The following is a 23,309-nucleotide window of genomic DNA, read 5'->3' on the forward strand; positions in this document are numbered from 1 at the left end:
GATCCTTGTAACACATCTTAAAAGTTTTTTTTTTTATTCTGTTCATTGCTGAAACTTTTTTTATGCTGAAAATATATTTTACTATTAAGAGGAACAAACCTGCATCTATATTGAATTTTTTTTTTTGTTATGTAATTCTAAATGTTTCCTTTTTTTCTGCTAATAGAATGAAGCATCAAACTCGTATGAAAAGGCCAAATATTCAAGATTACAGGGCAAATTTAAAGTTTGTCCGTGAAAAACCTGATATTAAATCACTCTTGCTAAAGATTACATTCTGTCCCTCTGTGCATAGACTATAGTCTGTTACAACAGCAGATAAAGTGTAAAATTAATGTGCAGTGAAAATGAGCTCTACATGAAACAAGTTTCTTATAAATGTTGCTATAAGAGAAGAAAAACCATTGATTTCTGTCCTGAAACATGTTCACAGCTCCTTCATGCTCAACACAGGGACAGACCCTTGTAGTCTTCAATAAGAGGTGTTTTGCTGCCATCTGCTGGACAAATACAGCATTGCAGCATTAAACATGTTTATTGCTGTTGTTTATTATTCTCCAAAGTTTACTTATTTATGTAGATAATATTTAATTTATTTAATAAAAACACATCTGAATTGGTTAGCAAAAATATAGTTTATACAATGGCGTAATCAAATTTTATTTTTAGAATAAAAGAGCAAAGCAGTAAAATCCATGTATAGAAATATGCATAATTTATCCAGAAACAGTAAGATTAAAATGTTATATTTTTTCAGATAATTCATGAAAAAAGTTTTACTTCTACTAAGTTTTCTACTAAGTTACAAGTGTTTGAAGTGATCAGACTTACAGAAACCAGTCATCAGTGTTGTATGTTGTGTGTGCAGATCCAGGCTTTGATGCTGAATATAACCTGCAGTGTTTCTCTATCAGTCTCTTTAAGTTTAGTGTGACTTTATCTCCACGCTGACATATGACTGACACGAGTCTGTCCTCAGTGAAGTGTCTCTTCACGCTGGAGGAGGAGTCCCGCTCATCAGCGCTCACACTTTATTGATATATATGGAGAAAATAAAAATGCTGCTTTCTGATTTGTCAGTGATTGTGTTTGATGATTTCCTCTGTTGTGTCTAATAAGGTAACAGTGAGTGTCATTGGCAGCTGTGAGAGTCTCTCTCTCTTTAGGGGACTGACAGGAGCCAGTTTCTTCAGTGTGTTTGAGGGAGCAGAAGGAGAAACAGAGTCAAACAAACAGTGTGACGAGCAGAAGAAGATGGAGGGATGTCTGACACTCGTTTTACTCTCCTCTATAGTCACTCTAACAACATCTGGTAAGTACACAAATAAGACAATAATAAGGTGAAAAGATACATTGAATAAGTAGTTTGTCTTTCATGGCTTCATATCACAGAAAACTGATTAGAGGCTTGTGTAATATCTAGAAATTGAGATTATGAGACAATAGACTAGTAATTATCATTAATATGTTATAATTTATTAAAGCATTTACAGTTTAATGAAGACAAGATGATTTGTCAAATTCTCTTGTTCAAAAGAGTGCTTAGCTTGTGCTCCAGCTTTAGTTGTCGAGATTAGAATAATATATTTATATTTGTTTGTTCTCAGAACCACATGAATATATATTCCTCAACTTTGCAATATTCTACAGAAGATTGTAAACTCTTGCTGCTACTGGATAAATCTTTCTCTTTCATGTACAGAATTCAAGACTGTGAGGGTGGTTAATGGTGACAGTCGCTGTGCTGGTCGAGTGGAGGTTCATCATGATGGTCAGTGGGGAACAGTGTGTGATGATGGCTGGGATATACATGATGCTAAAGTGGTGTGTAGAGAGATAGGATGTGGAGAGGCTCTAGAGGCTGTGCGTAATGCTCGATTTGGACCAGGATCAGGACCAATCTGGCTGGCTAATGGGGCCTGTAGAGGATCAGAGTCAACACTGAAGAACTGTGGATCAGGAGGATGGGGTAAACATTACTGTGGTCATCATGAAGATGCTGGAGTCAGATGCTCAGGTGAGTCTGTTCAATCTGCTAAATTCTTAGAATAAAATATTTATTGTATTTATTATTAATACATTTATTATTATTTATTATTATTATTATTATTATTATTATCTTATATTTATTATTATCTTATTTACATAATGTAAACACACAGGTCGCCTCCCTAGTCTCGTTAATGGACCTCACCTGTGTGCTGGGAGATTAGAGGTTCTTCAGGAAAGCACATGGTACACAGTGTGTGCTGCTGCCTTTGACCAGCAGGATGCAGAGGTTGTGTGTAGAGAGCTGGACTGTGGGGCTCCTGTACAGGTGCTGGGAGAAGATGCTTTTGGAAAAGGAGACGCTCAGATGTGGAAACAAGAGATTCAGTGTGGAGGAGATGAATCATACTTTGTATCTTGTCCTACATCCACATCTTCACATATAAACTGTTCCCATGATGATGCTGTAGGAGTAATATGCTCTGGTTAAGTAATATTTGACCTCTCTTTACATATATATTGCACACATAAAGAGATTAAGTATCCTTAAGCTTTTTTGTTTTTATTTTGTTTTTTCAATAACCTTTGCACAGGTTACACTGATCTCAGACTGGTAAACGGCTCAGACTCTTGTTCTGGAAGAGTGGAGCTTCGGTTCCTCAATGAACTGGGGCACAGTGTGTGATGCATGCTGGGATATGAGAGCTGCTAGTGTCCTCTGTAGACAGCTGAATTGTGGGATTGCTGTGTCTGTTGTGGGATCAGACTGGTTTGGAGAGGGAAGTGGTGAAATCTGGGCTGATGTGTTTGATTGTGACGGGAATGAAACAAAACTCTCAGAATGTTCCATCTCTTCATGGAGTCGAGCTGAATGTTCTCATAGACGAGATGTTGGAGTCATCTGCTCTGGTGAGGGGATTTTATTGAAAAAAAAAATTGAATACAGAAATTACTTCAAATATCCTAAGAAAATGCCACATATTTGACTCAGATTCCTCTCTGGCTGTTCATGATGGTCTGGTGCGGTTGTCTGGAGAGAGACAGTGTGAGGGGGAGGTGGAAGTTTCCATCCATCAGGTCTGGAGGAGAGTTCTGCTGGACTCCTGGAGTCTCACTGAATCCTCTGTGGTCTGCAGACAGCTGGGCTGTGGCTCTGTGCTGAACTTCTCTGGCTCCTCTTCATCCAGTCCTGAACACAGTCATGAGTGTGTGACGGGCTTCCAGTGCTCTGGGAGTGAAGCTCATCTGGGGAACTGCAGCTCTCCACAAACTCTCAACTGCAGCTCCACACAACAGCTGTCAATCACCTGCCTTGGTGAGAAGAGCAACATCTGGGCAGATTCTTCAGTTGTTAGTGATCACTAATGTGGTTTTCTTTCTCCGAATATCAGGTCGTGGGTCCATCAGGCTGGTGGGTTCTGGGGGAGACTGTGCAGGGAGGCTGGAGGTTTTTCACAGTGGCTCATGGGGGACAGTGTGTGATGACTCCTGGGATATTAAAGATGCCCATGTGGTGTGCAGACAGCTGCAGTGTGGAGTGGCCCTCAGTAACCAGCAGGTACCAGCCTGGTTTGGTCCTGGTTCTGGACCCATATGGCTGGATGAGGTGGAGTGTGAGGGGAATGAGACGTCCCTGTGGAGCTGCTCTTCTCCAGGCTGGGGAAAACATGACTGTCAACACAAGGAGGATGTAGGAGTCGTGTGCTCAGGTAAACAGTAAAGTAATGTAAATGATTTTCAAAGATACATTTAATTGTTTTTCACAAAATATCCTATGTAAATGATAATGTACAGCTGGTCATTTTTACAAAATAAACTCCAGGATGATCAGGAGCTGATGGGTCTTGTATCATCTTAAAAGGGTTTATTTTTCAACAATGACTATATGACTGCAATGTCAGTCTGATATACAGCGTTGCCATGGATGACGATCATTTTTTAAGATTTTTATTGACCAAGCAGAATCAAGTAGAATATTTTGTACAATATATTATGCACTTTATGTAAATATACACTGTGTACATGTTATCAGTGCTTGCAGCATGCATTAGACTTGTATTAACCAGTTATTTTAGGTGATATTTTTGGTTTAGCAAAACCTGGATTCCAGTGGTTTTAATACACAACCTTTTCTATATTTTTTGTATATGTAGCATTTTTGTTTAATAATTTTTTTTTTTTTTTACAATTCTCATCAATAACTTATTTAGTTGAAGTTGATTCTCATCCTTTTCCATCTAGAGTTTAAAGAGATCAGGTTAACTGAGGGCTGTGAAGGGAATGTGGAGGTTTTCTACAATGGATCCTGGGGTAATGTGTGCTGGAACCAGATGGAAACAGACACAGCGAGTCTGATCTGTCAAGAGCTGAACTGTGGAAGACCTGGTGTTTTGTCTGATTCTACAACAAGACTGAAATCAGCTCCTAACTGGCTGGATAAAGTGAAATGTCGACCACATGATTCAAATCTGTGGCAGTGTCCATCTTCACCCTGGGGTCAGAATGACTGTAATGAAAATGAAGTGGCCAAAATCACCTGCTCAAGTGAGAATATATTTAAATGATATTTTTCTTTAAAAACAATGTTTATAATGTGGTGAGTAAACTCTTTCTGAAAAACTAAACTGATGGAAAGAGCCTAAAATTTATGAGATTTAAATTGTTTTCACACTGAGGATGTTTCACTGAGAGATGTTGTCAGAATCAGATTCAGAAAGAGCTTTAATGCCAAGTGTACTTGCACACACAAGTAATTTACCTTAGTATTGAAGCTTCCAGTACACATATAAATATAATAAGACACTTCATAACATTTAAGAATAAAAAATAAAAAATAGTGTAAAGACACAGATAGGTTTAGTCAAAATAAAAATTTACAGATAATGAACATATTTACAGTATTGTGAATAATAATATGAATAAATATAACTAAATTAATTTACAAAGATATTGCACTAAACATTTCAAGAGGGAAATAGACTGTGGGAAGAAACTGTTCTAGTGATCTGAGGTGCCGTCAGGACTAATGACTCTGTATCCTAATGTTCAGTTCAATTAATTTTTAATCGCAGTGGAGGAAAATCCTGAATCTCCTCAGAGTCGTCTGACATGTTCTACCTCACCATCTCCTCACCAGAGACAGTGTTCAAGTAAGGTTTTTTGATAATACTTTTACATTTTTATTATAAGCCTGTATTTTCCTAATAAATGATTAATATATGTGCATTTAAACAAGAATTTATTTGCATTTAAAATCGCAATCAAATTCATAAATGTAATTATACATTTAAAGCCATCTTTGTTCAGTTTCAGTATGATTTGTTGTAAATGTGCTGAAGCTGGTCAGTGATGGTTGATGTGTGTGATTTAGATCATGTTCCTCTCAGACTGAGTGGAGGGGAGGGACGGTGCTCTGGGAGGCTGGAGGTGTATCATAACGCTGTGTGGGGCTCAGTCTGTGATGATCTGTGGGACATCAGCGATGCTCAGGTGGTCTGCAGGCAGCTGGGTTGTGGAGCAGCACTGAGGGCTGATGGGAATTCAACCTTTGGTGCTGGTGAAGGTGTTGTGTGGCTGAACAAAGTCGAGTGCAGAGGGAATGAGATTCACCTGTGGGACTGTCCTCTCTCCCTGAAGAACCACACTGACTGCTCCAACAAAGATCACGCTGGACTCACCTGTGCAGGTCACAGCAAAACATTAAGGAATGTTAAATCAGTTATTTGCTTTGATTTTGAATGTGTTTGTGTATTTTTCGACAGATTTGCCAGATTTGTCAGTGTCCACTACTCCTGCCACAACAACATCAGCTTCTCCTCCAGTTTCTCAGACAGTGAGCTCAACATCAGTCACTCCTCCACAAACTCCTCCAGCAGCGTCTCTCTCTGTGCTTGTGATTGTACTGGTAGTTGTGCTCTTACTGCTCTTAGTGCCACTGCTTATACTGATTCAGCAGAACAGAGTGATGAGGAGAGGTAGGAGAGATCCAGAGACTGTCATATTGTGTCTTATTCAGTGTGTGATCAGTCATGTGTTGTGAACTGACAGCAGGTTTGTCTCTCTACACTCACAGCTCTCTCTAAGAGGAGACACAGGAGCATGACTGAGGCCGTTTATGAGGAGATTCATCACAGACAAAATCACTTCACTCAGAGGGGTGAGACATGAGCCGTGAATCTTATTTAATATGATTAATTAATAAGAGAGTCTGTCAGACACTTGATGTTCATCTATTATTAGTCCTGTTAAACCTCCTGCAGAAAACCACAGAGCTGCATGTGTGTGTGTGTGTGTGTGTGTGTGTGTGTGTGTGTGTGTGTGTGTCAGTGAGCGTCTCTTCCTGTGTGTATTTTTAGGAGTAATAAGGATAGGTTCTTATGTTTGTACATGTAGGTGCAGGTGTGTGTGTGTGTGTGTTTGTCTCTTCCTGTGTGTATTTCTGGAAGGCAGTGAGGAATGGGTTCATGTGAGGATACATGTGTGTTTACTAATAGGCCTCTAAAACATGAGATTTCTGCCTCTAATGCTTTTAAAATGTAAGTAATTAATATTTGTGTTGTCAGTAACAAAATGCTTTATAATCCAAATGAAATGAGGATTCAGTCTGTTTGTAATGATGAACATGTTTCTGACTGTTCTGCTCCTTTAACAGGGAGTCTCATCTCTGAAGAACTGCATTCTGGGTATGAAGATGCTGATGAGCTTCTCTCAGGTTAGAGAGCTGAAGTATATTCAAAATAACACCTAAAATAAATTATTTGATTTACAAACTAAATGAAATACGTGACCAATAATTCAATTGTTCACAATACTAAAACTTTTATCTTATTAGAAAAAGAGTTCAAGACTGTATATTATGATGATGTCACCAGTGGTCTGAAAGGTCAGTAATTGATCACATGATTCATTCATTACCAGATGATTAAAAAACTGAATGGTCTCAAGACTTGCAACAGCATATTTTAAATTTTGTTTCCCAAAATATTAAAAACACTCAAAATATATCACATGTTGTGATGCAGAAGAGATGATGAAGGAAATCACACCGGGACACTATGATGATGTCATCACTGATGGACTGAAACCAGATCGTGAGACAGGTGTCGCTCTGATACTATATGATAGGAGATTAAATATTTAAAATATATATAGAATATATATACATTATATTTTGTATGTGTGTCTCATGTTCAATTTGTAGAAGACACACCTGAGAGCTATGATGATGTCATGACGAGTGGACAGAACTTTAATATTAAAAAAGGTGTTTTTACTTTTTATTCATTTTTTGTTTGTGTATGTTTAACATAATACCTCTGAAGTGATGCTCAGCTCTGATATGATGATGTATCATTTGTTCTGTTTATATCTTCATGTTTATGTAGTGGACACACCGGCGCATTATGATGATGTCATCATTAATGGACAGAACATTCCAGGTGTAACAGGTGAGACACACAGAACTGTATTTTATCATCATCCACTAATATTGAACATGTTTCTACCATTAATGAATCATCATGACTTCATCAGGAGTAAATCTAATAGTCTCAGACAGTCATGAGGAGAAAGAGATCATCATCATCAATGACACAAGCTGTATTAAAATCACAATGTGAGGTTTTATTTCACATGTGTATCAGAGGGAGATCAGGAGGAGTATGATGATGTGAAGAACAGCAGTGAAGATGAGAGAAACCTGTTGGGTAGATTATTGTATCTATTTTTATTCATTATGTTGCTCATTTAAACCAAATCTTGATGCATTTATAACAATGAATGAAAATATGAATTTACTTTTCTTTTTAAAAACAGACTATGATGATGTGGGGGAGGAGTCAAATAAAGAGGGAGGGGCCATATGACTCACTGACCACACCCACTGCCTCTGATCATCAAATCATATTACAGTTACTTGAGATACTGTTTTTTTGCTACTAAAGATTCGGTGCCTTATGTTTTTATGTTATTTCAAATCTTTTTGAATGAAATGTTACATGCTTTGCAAAATTTGGTAACAAAAATAATCAGTTTTCAGTAGTTGCCCTATTATTTTTATATTGATATCAATGCATACTCAAAAGATATGTTTTTTTTAATCAATAAATTAATTTTTATGAACTTCATGAATGAATGAATTTTTTAAAAAGCATTTGGAGGAATGTGGACAAAAGAAAATGTGGAAAAATTATTCTTAGGTGATTTCAGTATCTAATAATGACAAAATTTAAAATAAATGTAGAGCATAATAATTCCCAATGCAATTTTAAGAAACTGTAATGATAACAACAAAAAGGTTTGCAAAGATTATTGTATGCATAATTTTGGTCATAAAAAAAATCAGTTTTTTAGTTTTATTTTGTGGATGATACTGAATTATTTGCACCTGAATATTGTGCATTAGCTCCATCTGCAGGTTGAGTTTGGACTGATTATTCTTGGATTTTCTTTTCAACAACATTTCAGTTTTTCAAGTATTCCTACACAGACTATAATAAAACATCAAACATTTGCCAGATAATTTAAAGGGTGCTGAATATGTTTACATGACATTAGGCTACATATTGTACATTCCTTAAGACACGGTAAACTTATAAATATATTCTATCTTTTCTTTTCTTCTTTTTTAATCGTGCAAGAAAGTAAACTAATTCAGTTACCTCAACATGAAAGCAACATAATCTGATCATTTTTGTTACTTTTATTTATTTATCTTTTATTATTTATTATATTTTAATTCAAGACCATAAAATATTATAATAAATATGAACAGTATATCAAGATGTCGGTAGATGGATATGACGGCAAGTTCGCTTTGACTGTCCAGTATAGCCGTTGTGGACGCGCCGGTGTAACACGGTAAGTTTCTGCGCATTGGATAGGCTACACTGTGTTTCAGTCGTGGTTGTATTGAGTTGATCGCTGTATCAGCGGGTTGATACTAGAGCAGTGCTGTGAGTGTCAGTTGCTCGTGTTAAAGTCACTGTACTAGTCTAGTTCTCAACAAAACCCGCCCAATTGCTACTCAAAAGATTTTCATTGTTTTCACTGACCAAATTAATTGTATTTTGTAAATACAGTATGAAAAATTTTGATGGCTGCAACTCCAAAAAAAGTTGGATCATGTTTCCCACTGTGTCACATCACCTTTCCTTTTAATTACACTTTTTAATCATTTGGGAATTGATGATACTATTTGTTGCAGTTTTGCAAGTGTCATTTTTACCCAATCTCACCTGATACAAGACATATGCTCAACAGTCTGTGGTCGTCGTTGTCTGATATTCTTTTTCATGATGGCCGTACATTTTCAATAAGAGACAGATCTGGACTGCAGTCAGTCAAACACATCAGAATGAGGCCTGCCATTGTCTTGCTTCCCAGGAAACATGTGATCTTGATGGCAGTTTATGTCTCTGTACAATCCTAATATACTTACACCTGTCGCTGATGAAAGTCTGGATGGGACTTTGTCTTCAGGACTGAGAACTTGGTGTCCGTTTGAAACATGGACTCATCTGACCACAGCACACATTTCCACTGTTTTTTAGATCATCTGAGATGAACTCGGGCCCAGAGAACTCACCGCTATCTCTGCATTGAACAGATGTATAGCTTTTTTCTTTGTGTAAAAGAGATTCAAGTTGCATTTTTTTGATGCAGCAGCAGACTGTGTTAAGTGACAACAGTTTTCTAAAGTACTCCCGAGTCCATGTGGCTATATTTAACACTGCAGCATGATGGTTTCTCATCTAATGCCATATGAGGGGTCAAAGGTCATGCACATTCAACAGAAGTTTCCTGCGTTGCCCTACATGAACTGAGATTTCTCTGGATTCCCTGAATCTTTTCACAATATTATTTATGCTAGATGGTGAAAGACCTAAATACTTTGCAATCTTGCATGGAGAAATGTAATTTTTGAATTGTTTGACAATTCTCTCATGAAACTTGGCACAAAGTGGAGAGCCATGACCCATCTGTGCTTGCAAAACCGAGTCATTGGTGGATGTTCCTTTTACCCAAACACCATACCCTCACCTATTACCAATTCACCTGATCATTGACTGTTTCCAAACTGTTTAACTTGGATATTCTGTAATCTTTTCACTATTATTTTGTTTCTGTCCAAACTATTTTGGAGTGTGTTGCAGCATCAAAATCAAAATTTGTTTATATTTACAAAATATAATTAATTTGGCCAGTGGAAAATTTATTTACTTTGTACTTTTGTCAGTTAAATAAAGGTTCAAGAGAATTAACAAATCACAGATTCTTGATTTTAGAAAAAAACATTTACCCAAACTGCACAGTTTATTTTACTTTACTTTTACTTTAAAATGCTTTAAACAACTTTAAACAGTTTTTAAGTCTGAATTATTTGCTCTGATCTTGAATCTTTTGCAGCAATAGCTCCATCTGCAGGTTGAGGTTTGTTTGACCCTTCTTGGTTTTTCTCTTCAACACATGATGTTGTCATTTTCTTTTCCTTAGTTAACTATAAGCTTCACTGGACATGGATAAAACAGCATTAGAGAATTACATTACGTCTCTAAACAGGGATTATTCACAAGTAACATATGGGAAATTAAGAAAACAAAGCAGATTATTTCCTCTTAAACATCGGCGACTTTAGATGGCACTGCTCTATAAATTCATCCTCTTTTCATGTTTCATACAGCAGTGTTTCCCGACCTTTTTTCAGTCACGACACCCCTTGAAAATGTTCAATAATTTGTGGCGCCCTACACTAGTGTTGTCACGATACTGGAGTTTCTACCTTGTAAAGTATCGATATTCAATACCATTTTCGACACCATGGGGAAGAACTGTAAAAACTGAACATTTAACTGAACTCTTAAATAGTTTAACTTTATGTCTGTCTAAAACTGATTGAATTCTCGTCACCCACTATAGGCCTGATTCACAGAATGTGAGTGAAACTGATTAAAGTAACTAACTATAAATAAAAAAGAGTAGCCTACAATATGAGAAAGTAAGGAAAGATTGTGACAAGAAAAACTCTTACGTAATTTAAATTAATCTTATTTAAGTTCACATTAATAGAGTTTAGTTAGATCATAAAAGTGATTAAAAGTTGTCGATACACATCCTGCTATTATTTACCTCCTCAATGTTTAACAATAAATAAGATTTGAATGCCAGAGCTCTGTGTAATTTGTGACACTAAATTCTCACAGCCTAGAATTACAGAATTACAGCTCTTACCTGAACAATAAAACAAATGTATTTTACTCTTCCAGGTCTATTCCTAAAAAAAAAGTTGATATAAACGCGTTTAATTAAATCCAGTAAACGAGTGAAGTTTGTGGCGAGCGACCGTTACTCTGGTTTAAATGTTCTGCTGAGAGTGTTGGGATGGTTGTTGTTGCAGCACGGACTGTATTCAGTGTGACACCAGTCGTCTTATGTTGTTTATATCTGATAGTACAGGCCGGGTTTGTTGTGTTTAATAAAGTAAGTGTACGCAACTAGACAGGCGTTAACCGTCTATTCTTTTTTAATAGAGGATAGAATGAAACATGGTGGCAGCGGTGCTTTGTGAAAAGTAAAAGCACAGAGATTAGTAGACACGACCCAAGACACCGGCTGAGTATGATAGAGAGAGCGGAGAGCTCAGGCGCAGCGCGGATGGAGAATGCCCTGGGACTGAGACTGCCAATAGCCCTTTGCCTAGACTCAACTAATCTGGCGAAATTGTGGAAAGAAGAGTTCACGCTGTATATGGATCTTACTTTGGCGGACGCTGGCGAAGCCGTGAAGCTGAAAGTTTTCAGTTACTTAAGAATGCTCGCCAGTACGTGCAATTTCGGCCAGATCAAAGACTCTCTGATCCGCGATAGAATTGTTTGCGGCATATCCAGCTCTGTTTTGAGAGAGAGACTTTTAAGGGAGCAGGATTTGACTTTGGAAAAAATGTGTGCAAATCTGCAGGGCGACAGAGCTATCGCGGAAAAACAACAGAACGATTGAAGGACGAGTGACAGAGGAAGTGCACGCTGTAAAACAAGCTGTGAGAAAAGATAAAAGAGCACTGTAAACTGCAAGTTCTGCGGGAAAATGCATGAGAGAAATAAACAGAAATGTCCTGCATATGGGAAAAAGTGCAAAAAATGTGGAAAAGGCAATAATTTTACCACAATGTGCGTATAAAATAGAAGCAGACCCACAGTAACTCCAGTGAAACTGCCAAAGAGACGGGTCCCTGTGGCGATGATGGCGCCACTTAAAGCAGAGCTGAGTGATCTTCAATGAAGAGGGATCATCACACCAGTAGACTGTAGCACAGAGTGGATTAGCAGTCTTGTTATTGTTAAGAAGCCATCAGGAAACCTCAGGATATACATAGTTCCAAGACCACTCAACAGAGCTCTGAAAAGATGCCACTTTCTTCTGCCGACAATAGACGAAATACTGCCAGACTTGTCGAGGGCAAAAGTTTTCACTGTGTGTGACGTCAAAAATGGATTTTGGCATGTGACCCTGGATGAGGAATCGAGTTACATGACCACATTTGCCACGCCGTATGGCAGATACAGATGGCTGAGGATGCCGATGGCATCAGCCCCGCACCAGAGGTGTTTCAAAGAAAACTCAGTCAAGCTCTGGAAGGATTGCGAGGTATATATGTCATAGCTGATGACATCCTCATCACAGGAGAGGGCGAGACATTAGAATTAGCAAACCAAGATCATGACGACAAACTGAGAGCACTGTTGAATAGATGTAGAGAAAAGAACATCAAACTGAATGCAGAGAAGTTTCCATACATCGGACAATAACTTACCGCAGACGGGCTCAGAGTGGATCCTGAGAAGGCACGAGCAGTCAGAGACATGCCACGTCCAACAGATGTCAAGGGTGTCCAAAGGCTCCTGGGCATGGTAAACTATCTCTCGAAATTCTGTGACCACCTGTCAGATGGCTGTGAGATACTGAGGCAGCTAACTCATAAAGGCAGTATCTGGGAATGGTCAGATGCGCATGAGCAAGCATTCACACGGCTCAAAGATGCCATCACCAAAGCCCCAATTCTCAAATATTACAACCCAGATGAACCACTGACACTTCAGCGTGATGCGTCAGAGACTGGGTTAGGGGCGCTTTACTTCAGGAGGGGGCGCCAGTTGCTTATGGAAGTCGGGCATTGACTCAGACAGAGAGGGGTTATGCCCAGATAGAGAAAGAATGTTTGGCCATTGTCTTCGCTATGGAAAAATATGGGCGCAAAGTAACTGTACACTCTGACCATAAGCCACTGGAAAACATAGTAAGAAAACCACTGCTGAACACCCCAAAACGCCTGCAAAGAATGTTACTTTAACTACAGAGATATGACATTGAAGTCAATTACATCCCAGGGAAGGACATGTTGCTAGCCGACACGCTGAGCCGCTCATACTTACCTGAACATGCATCAGAGAGTTCAGTAGAAATGGAGATTGAAAACATAAACACGGTCCAGCATGTACATATAGCAGAAGAAAGACTCCAGGCCATCAGAGAGGAAACAAGTAAAGACAGAAAATTGCAAACACTGATCAGATTCATCCAGGAAGGTTGGCCAATGAACAAAAAAGGCTTGCCAAATGACATTGCACATTACCACTCTTTTCAGGAGGAACTGAGTGTGCAGAGTGGAATTGTCTTCAGGGCGGAGAGTGTTGTAATCCCCGACGCACTCAGAGGTGACGTTGTTCAGCACATTCACTCCTCATATTTGGGCATAGAGGGATTCCTAAGAAGGGCAAGAGAATGTGTTTATTGGTTGGGGATGAATGATCAGATGAAGACATTCATAGAAAAATGTGACATCTGCAGATCTATGATGTGAAACAGCAGAAGGAGACTCTGTGGTCTCAAAAACTACCAAGTAACCCATGGTCTAAGGTGGGGACAGATATATTCACTTTAGACAACAGAAACTACCTGATCACCGTTGATTACCTCTCTAATTTCTGGGAGCTGGACTACTTACCTGACACACGATCCACCACTGTCATCCATAAGCTGAAAGCCCATTACGCAAGACACGGTATCCCAGATGTTGTTATCTTGGACAACGGCCCACAATACACATCAGAAGATTTCAAAAGGTTCAGTAGACAGTGGGAATTTAAACAGAAGACATCCTCACCAGCCTACCCACAAAGCAACGGGATGGCAGGATCAGCGGTAAAGACTGCAAAACGGCTGTTGAAAAAAGCAAAAGCTGATGGGAAGGATCCATACCTCGCCATGCTTGATCAGAGAAATACACCATCGCAAGGGATCAAAGCAAGACCAGCACAGCGGTTGTTCAGTAGGAGAACCAGATCTCTGATGCCCATGCATGACAACCTGCTACAACCAAAGGTAATTCACACTCGACAAGAACAGATTGAAAACAAGAACCGTCAGGCTGCATATTATAACAGACATGCAAAAGATCTAGATCCTCTAAAACAAGGAGACAGAGTCCGTGTCCAGCCAGAGGAACATAACAAAACATGGAGAAAAGCAACAGTTGTGAAACCTGTGGACTACAGGTCTTATGACGTCCAGCTCGACTCAGGGAACATTCTGAGGAGAAACCGCCGACACCTCAGGAGGGACAGAACCACAGTAGTGGAAAACAGAGACTTGTCAGCCTGCAGAGGTGAACAGAGACAGTGTGACAGGCTCAAAACCAAGCACAAGACACTCCTGTTGTTTCTATTACAAAGTCTGGAAGAAAAGTGATTAGACCTCACTACCTTAAAGACTATGTACAGTAACCCACTAATACTTACCTCCATGCTCCGGGAAATTTAGTTGGTATATTTGTTCAAAAAAAAAAAAGGAGGAAAAGATAAACAGTAAAGACAACATTTTATTTTGTTATAAGATTAATTGAAGGGAATATGTATTAGAATGCATTAAGAAGACATTTACAAATACCGTCTTACAGTTCTGAGTTACATTTCATGAAGTTCTTAAGTGATCAAATTGTCTTTCAGGTTGAAAGTTACTTTGAAAAAACAAAAAAAGAAAGGATGTTGGGATGGTTGTTGTTGGAGCACGGACTGTATTCAGTGTGACACCAGTCGTCTTATTTTGTTTATATCTGATAGTACAGGCTGGGTTTGTTGTGTTTAATAAAGTAAGTGTACGCAACTAGATAACCGTCTATCCTATTTTATTTATAATAGAGGGTAGATTGAAACAGAGAGAACGCGCGAGCAGAGTGCGCGGTCACAGAGGAGGAGGAGCTTGTTCAGCTCGCAGTCAAAACACGTTTCTATGGTGACAGACGCTGCGCATCCTCGATTCTTGTAACACATCTTAAAACTGTTTTTTTTATATTTTTTTTTATTCTGTTCATTGGTGAAACTTTTTTTAATGCTGAAAATATATTTTACTAATACGAGGAACAAACCTGCCTCTATATTGAGTTTTTTTATGTAATATTAAATGTTTCTTATAATAGAATGAAGCATCAAACTCATATGAAAAGGCCAAATATTCAAGATTACAGGGCAAATTAAAGTTTGTCCGTGAAAAACCTGATATTAAATCACTCTTGCTAAAGATTACATTCTGTCCCTCTGTGCATAGACTACAGGCTGTTACAACAGCAGATAAAGTGTAAAATTAATGTGCAGTGAAAATGAGCTCTACATGAAACAAGTTACTTATAAATTTTACTATAAGAGAAGAAAAACCATTGATTTCTGTCCTGAAACATGTTCACAGCTCCTTCATGCTCAACACAGGGACAGACCCTTGTAGTCTTCAATAAGAGGTGTTTTGCTGCCATCTGCTGGACAAATACAGCATTGCAGCATTAAACATGTTTATTGCTGTTGTTTATTATTCTCTAAGGTTTGCTTATTTGTGTACATGATATTTAATTTATTTAGTAAAAAACACATCTGAAATATAGTTTATACTATGGTGTAATCAAATTTTATTTTTTAGAATAAAAGAACAAAGCAGTAAAATCCATGTATAGAAATATTATGCATAATTTATCCAGAAACAGTAAGATTAAAATGCTACAGTTTTTGCCCCCCAAATAATTAATGAAAAAATAGTTCTACTTCTACTAAGTTTTCCACTAAGTTACAAGTGTTTGAAGTGATCAGACTTACAGAAACCAGTCATCAGTGTTGTATGTTGTGTGTGCAGATCCAGGCTTTGATGCTGAATATAACCTGCAGTGTTTCTCTATCAATCTCTTTAAGTTTAGTGTGACTTTATCTCCACGCTGACATATGACTGACACGAGTCTGTCCTCAGTGAAGTGTCTCTTCACGCTGGAGGAGGAGTCCCGCTCATACTTTATTGATATATATGGAGAAAATAAAAATGCTGCTTTCTGATTTGTCAGTGATTGTGTTTGATGATTTCCTCTGTTGTGTCTAATAAGGTAACAGTGAGTGTCATTGGCAACTGTGAGAGTCTCTCTCTCTTTAGGGGACTGACAGGAGCCAGTTTCTTCAGTGTGTTTGAGGGAGCAGAAGGAGAAACTTGTGCTGCGTCTGAGTTGATGAATTAGTGTGTGTCGAGCAGAAGGAGAAGATGGAGAGTTGTCTGATACTGATGTTTCTGTGCTATATGATAAAACTCACCACCTCTGGTAGGTACACACTCGGGTCAAAAGGTAATCTATTCTTTAAAATAAGCTGAAAAAAGTTAACATTTAACATTACACTTTACTAGATACTATGTTTGTTGTATTTAATTGTCTCCCTCTCTCTCATGTGTAGACAGTGTGAATGTGAGGTTAGTGAATGGCAATAATCCCTGTGCTGGTCGAGTGGAGGTTCTTCATGATGGTCAGTGGGGAACAGTGTGTGATTATGCCTGGGATATGGCTGATGCTGCAGTGGTGTGTAGAGAGATGGACTGTGGGACGGCTGTAGAAGCAACATATAATGCTCACTTTGGACAAGGATCAGGACCAATTTCAATGGGTTATCTATACTGTAGTGGATCAGAGACTGCACTGAAAGACTGCAGATCAGACAGCCAATATGCACAGTACTGTAATCATGATCAAGATGCTGGTGTCGTGTGTTCAGGTAAGCTTCCCCTCATCTTGTTATCACATCACTCTTTCATAATTCTCACTCAAGCAATATAATGTTTCTGTGTGCTGGTGAGGACAAACTGCATCAGTGTCAATCTTATGAAGCAGGCAATCTGTTTAATTATTTTGTTTGTGATATTATATTTGTCCCCATTCCTTATTTTCTTATAATAAACTATGATGCAGTGAATCCCCATTGAATATGTAATGTCTTCTTTATTATTCACAGTCTGATTTGACAATCTTATTTATGTTGTTTATATAATGAAGAATATAAAATTACAGATGAAAGATAAAATTTCAGATACGATTAAATGAACAAATTAAATACAGAATGTCAAACTTTAATGGAAGTTTTCTCTTGTGCTTCAAGTCAATAGAGATGTTTAATTTATTTGTCCTTATTGCAAAGACTCAAAGCAAGGACTTCGACTTGTGGACGGATCTCACCGGTGCTCTGGGAGAGTGGAGGTGCTTCGTACAGAAGGATGGGGTTCAGTGTGTGCTGCTGCCTTTGACCAGCAGGATGCAGAGGTTGTGTGTAGAGAGCTGGACTGTGGGGCTCCTGTACAGGTGCTGGGAGAAGCTGCTTTTGGCAAAGGAAAGGGTCGAGTTTGGTCAGAAGAGATTCAGTGCAGAGGAAATGAAGCTCAGATACACAACTGTTCACGATTATCTTCACAGAAGCACAGCTGTTCCCATGACAATGATGTTGGAGTGATTTGTTCTGGTTGAGTATAAACATTTGGCATCTCTTTAGATAAATTACATACATAATATACTGCTGTTTATTGTTCAATAATCTTGACTCTAGTTTCATACTGTTTAAATAAGCTGTCAGTTCTTTGCACAGGTTACACTGATCTCAGACTGGTAAACAGTTCAGACTCTTGTTCTGGAAGAGTGGAGCTTCGGTTCCTCAATGATTGGGGCACAGTGTGTGATGCATGCTGGGATATAAGAGCTGCCAGTGTCCTCTGTAGACAGCTGAATTGTGGGATTGCTGTGTCTGTTGTGGGATCAGACTGGTTTGGAGAGGGAAGTGGTGAAATCTGGGCTGATGTGTTTGATTGTGACGGGAATGAAACAAAACTCTCAGAATGTTCCATCTCTTCATGGAGTCGAGCTGAATGTTCTCATAGACGAGATGTTGGAGTCATCTGCTCTGGTGAGGGGATTTTATTGAAATAAATGTTTTAAATGATCTATATAAATGACCTTGCAATATCTTAATAAAATGCCACATCTTTCACTCAGATTCCTCTCTGGCTGTTCATGACGGTCTGGTGCGGTTGTCTGGAGAGAGACAGTGTGAGGGGGAGGTGGAAGTTTCCATCCATCAGGTCTGGAGGAGAGTTCTGCTGGACTCCTGGAGTCTCACTGAATCCTCTGTGGTCTGCAGACAGCTGGGCTGTGGCTCTGTGCTGAACTTCTCCGGCTCCTCTTCATCCAGTCCTGAACACAGTCATGAGTGTGTGACGGGCTTCCAGTGCTCTGGGAGTGAAGCTCATCTGGGGAACTGCAGCTCTCCACAAACTCTCAACTGCAGCTCCACACAACAGCTGTCAATCACCTGCCTTGGTGAGAAGAGAAACATCTGGGCAGATTCTTCAGTTGTTAGTGATCACTAATGTGTTTTTCTTTCTCTGAATATCAGGTCGCGGGTCCATCAGGCTGGTGGGTTCTGGGGGAGACTGTGCAGGGAGGCTGGAGGTTTTTCACAGCGGCTCATGGGGGACAGTGTGTGATGACTCCTGGGATATTAAAGATGCCCATGTGGTGTGCAGACAGCTGCAGTGTGGAGTGGCCCTCAGTAACCAGCAGGTACCAGCCTGGTTTGGTCCTGGTTCTGGACCCATATGGCTGGATGAGGTGGAGTGTGAGGGGAATGAGACGTCCCTGTGGAGCTGCTCTTCTCCAGGCTGGGGAAAACATGACTGTCAACACAAGGAGGATGTAGGAGTTGTGTGTTCAGGTAAATAGTAAACAATCATTTAAATAATAACTTGACAATATTTTAAACATTTAAATAACCTATGTGACCGATAACATTATTGCACTGCATGTACAGTATACCTTCTCTAAAACACTTTGATGACATTTTATGAGTTTTTGACATTAAACACACCTTTTGCAAGAATTGTTTTAAATGTTTTATTTATATCATTTCATCATTTGGCAATGGAATTGTATTATTTATTATTTTATTTATTTTTTTCCCCCCAAATATTTATTCCTTAAAGCACTAAAATAACACTTAATGAAACCATTAAGGAACCATAATTGTTAAGAGGAATTAGAATTAGAATTGTAAAATGATTCCTCTGCTTAATTAACAGACATAAATTATATGTGAGAGTTGAAGTTGATTCTCATCCTTTTCCATCTAGAGTTTAAAGAGATCAGGTTAACTGAGGGCTGTGAAGGGAATGTGGAGGTTTTCTACAATGGATCTTGGGGAAATTTATGTTACAATAAGATGGACAGAGACACAGCGAGTCTGGTCTGTCAAGAGCTGAACTGTGGAAGATCTGGCAGTGAACCCATATATTCAATGGGCCTGAAGTCTCATAATTGGCTTGATAAACTTAATTGTCGACGTCATGATTTCACTCTATGGCAGTGTCCATCTTCACCCTGGGGACTGAATGACTGTGATAATGAAGTGGCCAATATCACCTGCTCTGGTAAGATAGTATTTAAGATAGTTTGAAGTGGTCATGTTTGTTTCAATATGATTTTTTGTCGTATAATTTTTCTATTAAGTAATGAATGAACTTTTAACAATTTAATCTCAGAGGAGCAGATTCGTGAATCTCCTCAGAGTCGTCTGACATGTTCAAACTCACCATCTCCTCACCAGAGACGGTGTTCAAGTAAGTTTATTTTTATAAAAAATTTGTTAATTTAAGCCTGTGTTTTCCTATTAAATTCCTGTTTAAATGCTCATATTTTATTTGCATGTAAAATGCAATTAACATTTATTAACATTTAAATCCATCTTTGTTCAGTTTCAGTGTGTGTTTTTGTTGTAAATGTGCTGAAGCTGGTCAGTGATGTTGATGTCTGTGATTTAGAGCATGTTCCTCTCAGACTGAGTGGAGGGGAGGGCCGGTGCTCTGGGAGGCTGGAGGTGTATCATAACGCTGTTTGGGGCTCAGTCTGTGATGATCTGTGGGACATCAGCGATGCTCAGGTGGTCTGCAGGCAGCTGGGTTGTGGAGCAGCACTGAGGGCTGACGGGAATTCAGCCTTTGGTGCTGGTGAAGGTGTTGTGTGGCTGAACAGAGTCGAGTGCAGAGGGAATGAGATTCACCTGTGGGACTGTCCTCTCTCCCTGAAGAACCACAGTGACTGCTCCAAAAAAGATCACGTGGGACTCACCTGTACAGGTCACAGCATTAATGAAACACTAATGAAAATTATAAATTTTTACATAATTTCAGTGCTAATAATATTGGTGTATTTAAATCAGTAATTACATGGTTTTGACCATGTTTGTGTCTGTTTTGCCAGATTTGTCAGTGTCCACTACTCCTGCCACAACAACATCAGCTTCTCCTCCAGTTTCTCAGACAGTGAGCTCAACATCAGTCACTCGTCCACAAATTCCTCCACAAACTCCTCCAGCAGCGTTTCTCTCTGTGCTTGTGATTGTACTGGGAGTTGTGCTCTTACTGCTCTTAGTGCCACTGCTTATACTGATTCAGCAGAACAGAGTGATGAGGAGAGGTAGGAGAGATCCAGAGACTGTCATATTGTGTCTTATTCAGTGTGTGATCAGTCATGTGTTGTGAACTGACAGCAGGTTTGTCTCTCTACACTCACAGCTCTCTCTAAGAGGAGACACAGGAGCACGACTGAGGCCGTTTATGAGGAGATTCATCACAGACACAATCACTTCACTCAGAGGGGTGAGACATGAGCCGTGAATCTTGTTTAATATGATTAATTAATAAGAGAGTCTGTCAGACACTTGATGTTCATCTATTATTAGTCCTGTTAAACCTCCTGCAGAAAACCACAGAGCTGCAGGTGCATGTGTGTGTGTGTGTGTGTGTGTGTTTGTCTCTTCCTGTGTGTATTTCTGGAAGGCAGTGAGGAATGGGTTCATGTGAGGATACATGTGTGTTTGCTAATAGGCCTCTAAAACATGGTATTTCTGCTTTTAATGCTTTTAAAATGTAAGTAATTAATATTTGTGTTTGTTGTCAGTAACAAAATGCTTTATGATCCAAAGGAAATGCGAATTCAGTCTGTTTGTAATGATGAACATGTTTCTGACTGTTCTGCTCCTTTAACAGGGAGTCTCATCTCTGAAGAACTGCATTCTGGGTATGAAGATGCTGATGAGCTTCTCTCAGGTTAGAGAGCTGAAGTATATTCAAAACAACACCTAAAATAAATTATGTGATTTACAAACTAAATGAAATACGTGACCAATAATTCAGTTGTTCACAATACTAAAACTTTTATCTTATTAGAAAAAGAGTTCAAGACTGTATATTATGATGATGTCACCAGTGATCTGAAAGGTCAGTAATTGATCACATGATTCATTCATTACCAGATGATTAAAAAGCTGAATGGTCTCAAGACCTGCAACAGCATATTTTAAATTTTTTCCCAAAATATTAAAAACACTCAAAATATATGACATGTTGTGATGCAGAAGAGATGATGAAGGAAATCACACCGGGACACTATGATGATGTCATCACTGATGGACTGAAACCAGATCGTGAGACAGGTGTCGCTCTGATACTATATGATAGGAGATTAAATATTTAAAATATATGAAAATATATATATACATTATATTTTGTATGGGTGTTTCATGTTCAATTTGTAGAAGACACACCTGAGAGCTATGATGATGTCATGACGAGTGGACAGAACTTTAATATAAAAAAAGGTGTTTTTACTTTTTATTCATTTTTTGTTTGTGTATGTTTAACATAATACCTCTGAAGTGATGCTCAGCTCTGATATGATGATGTATCATTTGTTCTGTTTATATCTTCATGTTTATGTAGTGGACACACCGGCGCATTATGATGATGTCATCATTAATGGACAGAACATTCCAGGTGTAACAGGTGAGACACACAGAACTGTATTTTATCATCATCCACTAATATTGAACATGTTTCTACCATTAATGAATCATCATGACTTCATCAGGAGTAAATCTAATAGTCTCAGACAGTCATGAGGAGAAAGAGATCATCATCATCAATGACACAAGCTGTATTAAAATCACAATGTGAGGTTTTATTTCACATGTGTATCAGAGGGAGATCAGGAGGAGTATGATGATGTGAAGAACAGCAATGAAGATGAGAGAAACCTGTTGGGTCGGTTATTGTATCTATTTTTATTTGTTATGTTCCTCATTTAAACTAAATCTTGATGCATTTATAACTATGAAAATATGAATTTACTTTTGTTTTTAAAAACAGACTATGATGATGTGGGGGAGGAGTCAAATAAAGAGGGAGGGGCCATATGACTCACTGACCACACCCACTGCCTCTGATCATCAAATCATATTACAGTTACTGGAGATACTGGGAGTTTCTTATGTTGCTACTAATGCATCAGTGCCTTATGATTTTATGTTATTTCAAATCTTTTTGTATGAAATGTTACATGCTTTGCAAAATTTGGTAACAAAAAAACAATCTTTAGTATATGGCCTATTATTTTTATATTGATATCAATGCATACTCAAAAGATATGTTTTTTAATCAGTTAATGAATTTTTATGAACTTTATGAATGAATTAAATGTTAAAAGAGCATTTGGAGGAAAGTGGACAAAAGAAAATGTGGAAAAAATATTTTTAGGCAATTGACAGTATTTTAGGCAGTTGACAGCAATATCTAATAATGACAAAATTTAAAATAAGTGTAGATTATAACAATTGCCAATGAAATTTTATTTGAGAAATTTAGATAAAATCTTTGATAACAACAAAAAGGTATGCAAAGATAATTGTACGCATAATTTTGGTCATCAAAAAAATAAAAATAAATAAATAATAAAATAAAATCATCACACTTTCAAACACAGATCTCAACTGCAGTTTATTGTGTGATGGTCCAGTTTATATGTAAAATACTTTAAGGACTTTAAACAGTTTTTTAGTTTTATTTTGTGGTTGATACTGAATTATTTGCACTGGAATATTTTGCATTAGCTCCATCTGGGAGGACAAAACCTGCAAAAACAATAAATAAATAAA

At 38.3% G+C, this 23,309-nt stretch overlaps 1 protein-coding gene and 1 pseudogene across 1 annotated transcript; both read left to right on the top strand.

Annotated features, from left to right (window-relative positions):
• Positions 1-23,309, top strand: part of LOC127511415 (antigen WC1.1-like) — a 119,993-nt pseudogene extending 96,684 nt beyond the window's left edge.
• On the top strand, positions 1,078-18,609 carry LOC127510404 (deleted in malignant brain tumors 1 protein-like). Its single transcript, XM_051889901.1, has 5 exons — positions 1,078-1,312; positions 1,703-2,017; positions 2,163-2,474; positions 2,583-2,898; positions 18,320-18,609. Exons 1-4 carry the CDS (start codon positions 1,093-1,095, stop codon positions 2,672-2,674), a joined length of 939 nt encoding a protein of 312 aa, XP_051745861.1. The 5' UTR covers positions 1,078-1,092; the 3' UTR covers positions 2,675-2,898; positions 18,320-18,609.

The sequence above is a fragment of the Ctenopharyngodon idella genome, chromosome 4 (assembly GCF_019924925.1).
Source record: "Ctenopharyngodon idella isolate HZGC_01 chromosome 4, HZGC01, whole genome shotgun sequence".
In the NCBI taxonomy this organism is placed as follows: domain Eukaryota; kingdom Metazoa; phylum Chordata; class Actinopteri; order Cypriniformes; family Xenocyprididae; genus Ctenopharyngodon; species Ctenopharyngodon idella.

What these genes read in the sequence shown, in the direction of transcription:
- LOC127510404 (XM_051889901.1), top strand. Translation starts at nt 1,093, where the DNA reads ATGATTTCCTCTGTTGTGTCTAATAAGGTAACAGTGAGTGTCATTGGC. An exon ending in AGTCACTCTAACAACATCTG is followed by an intron (nt 1,313 to 1,702) that starts GTAAGTACACAA and finishes TTTCATGTACAG; the next exon opens with AATTCAAGACTGTGAGGGTG. An exon ending in TGCTGGAGTCAGATGCTCAG is followed by an intron (nt 2,018 to 2,162) that starts GTGAGTCTGTTC and finishes GTAAACACACAG; the next exon opens with GTCGCCTCCCTAGTCTCGTT.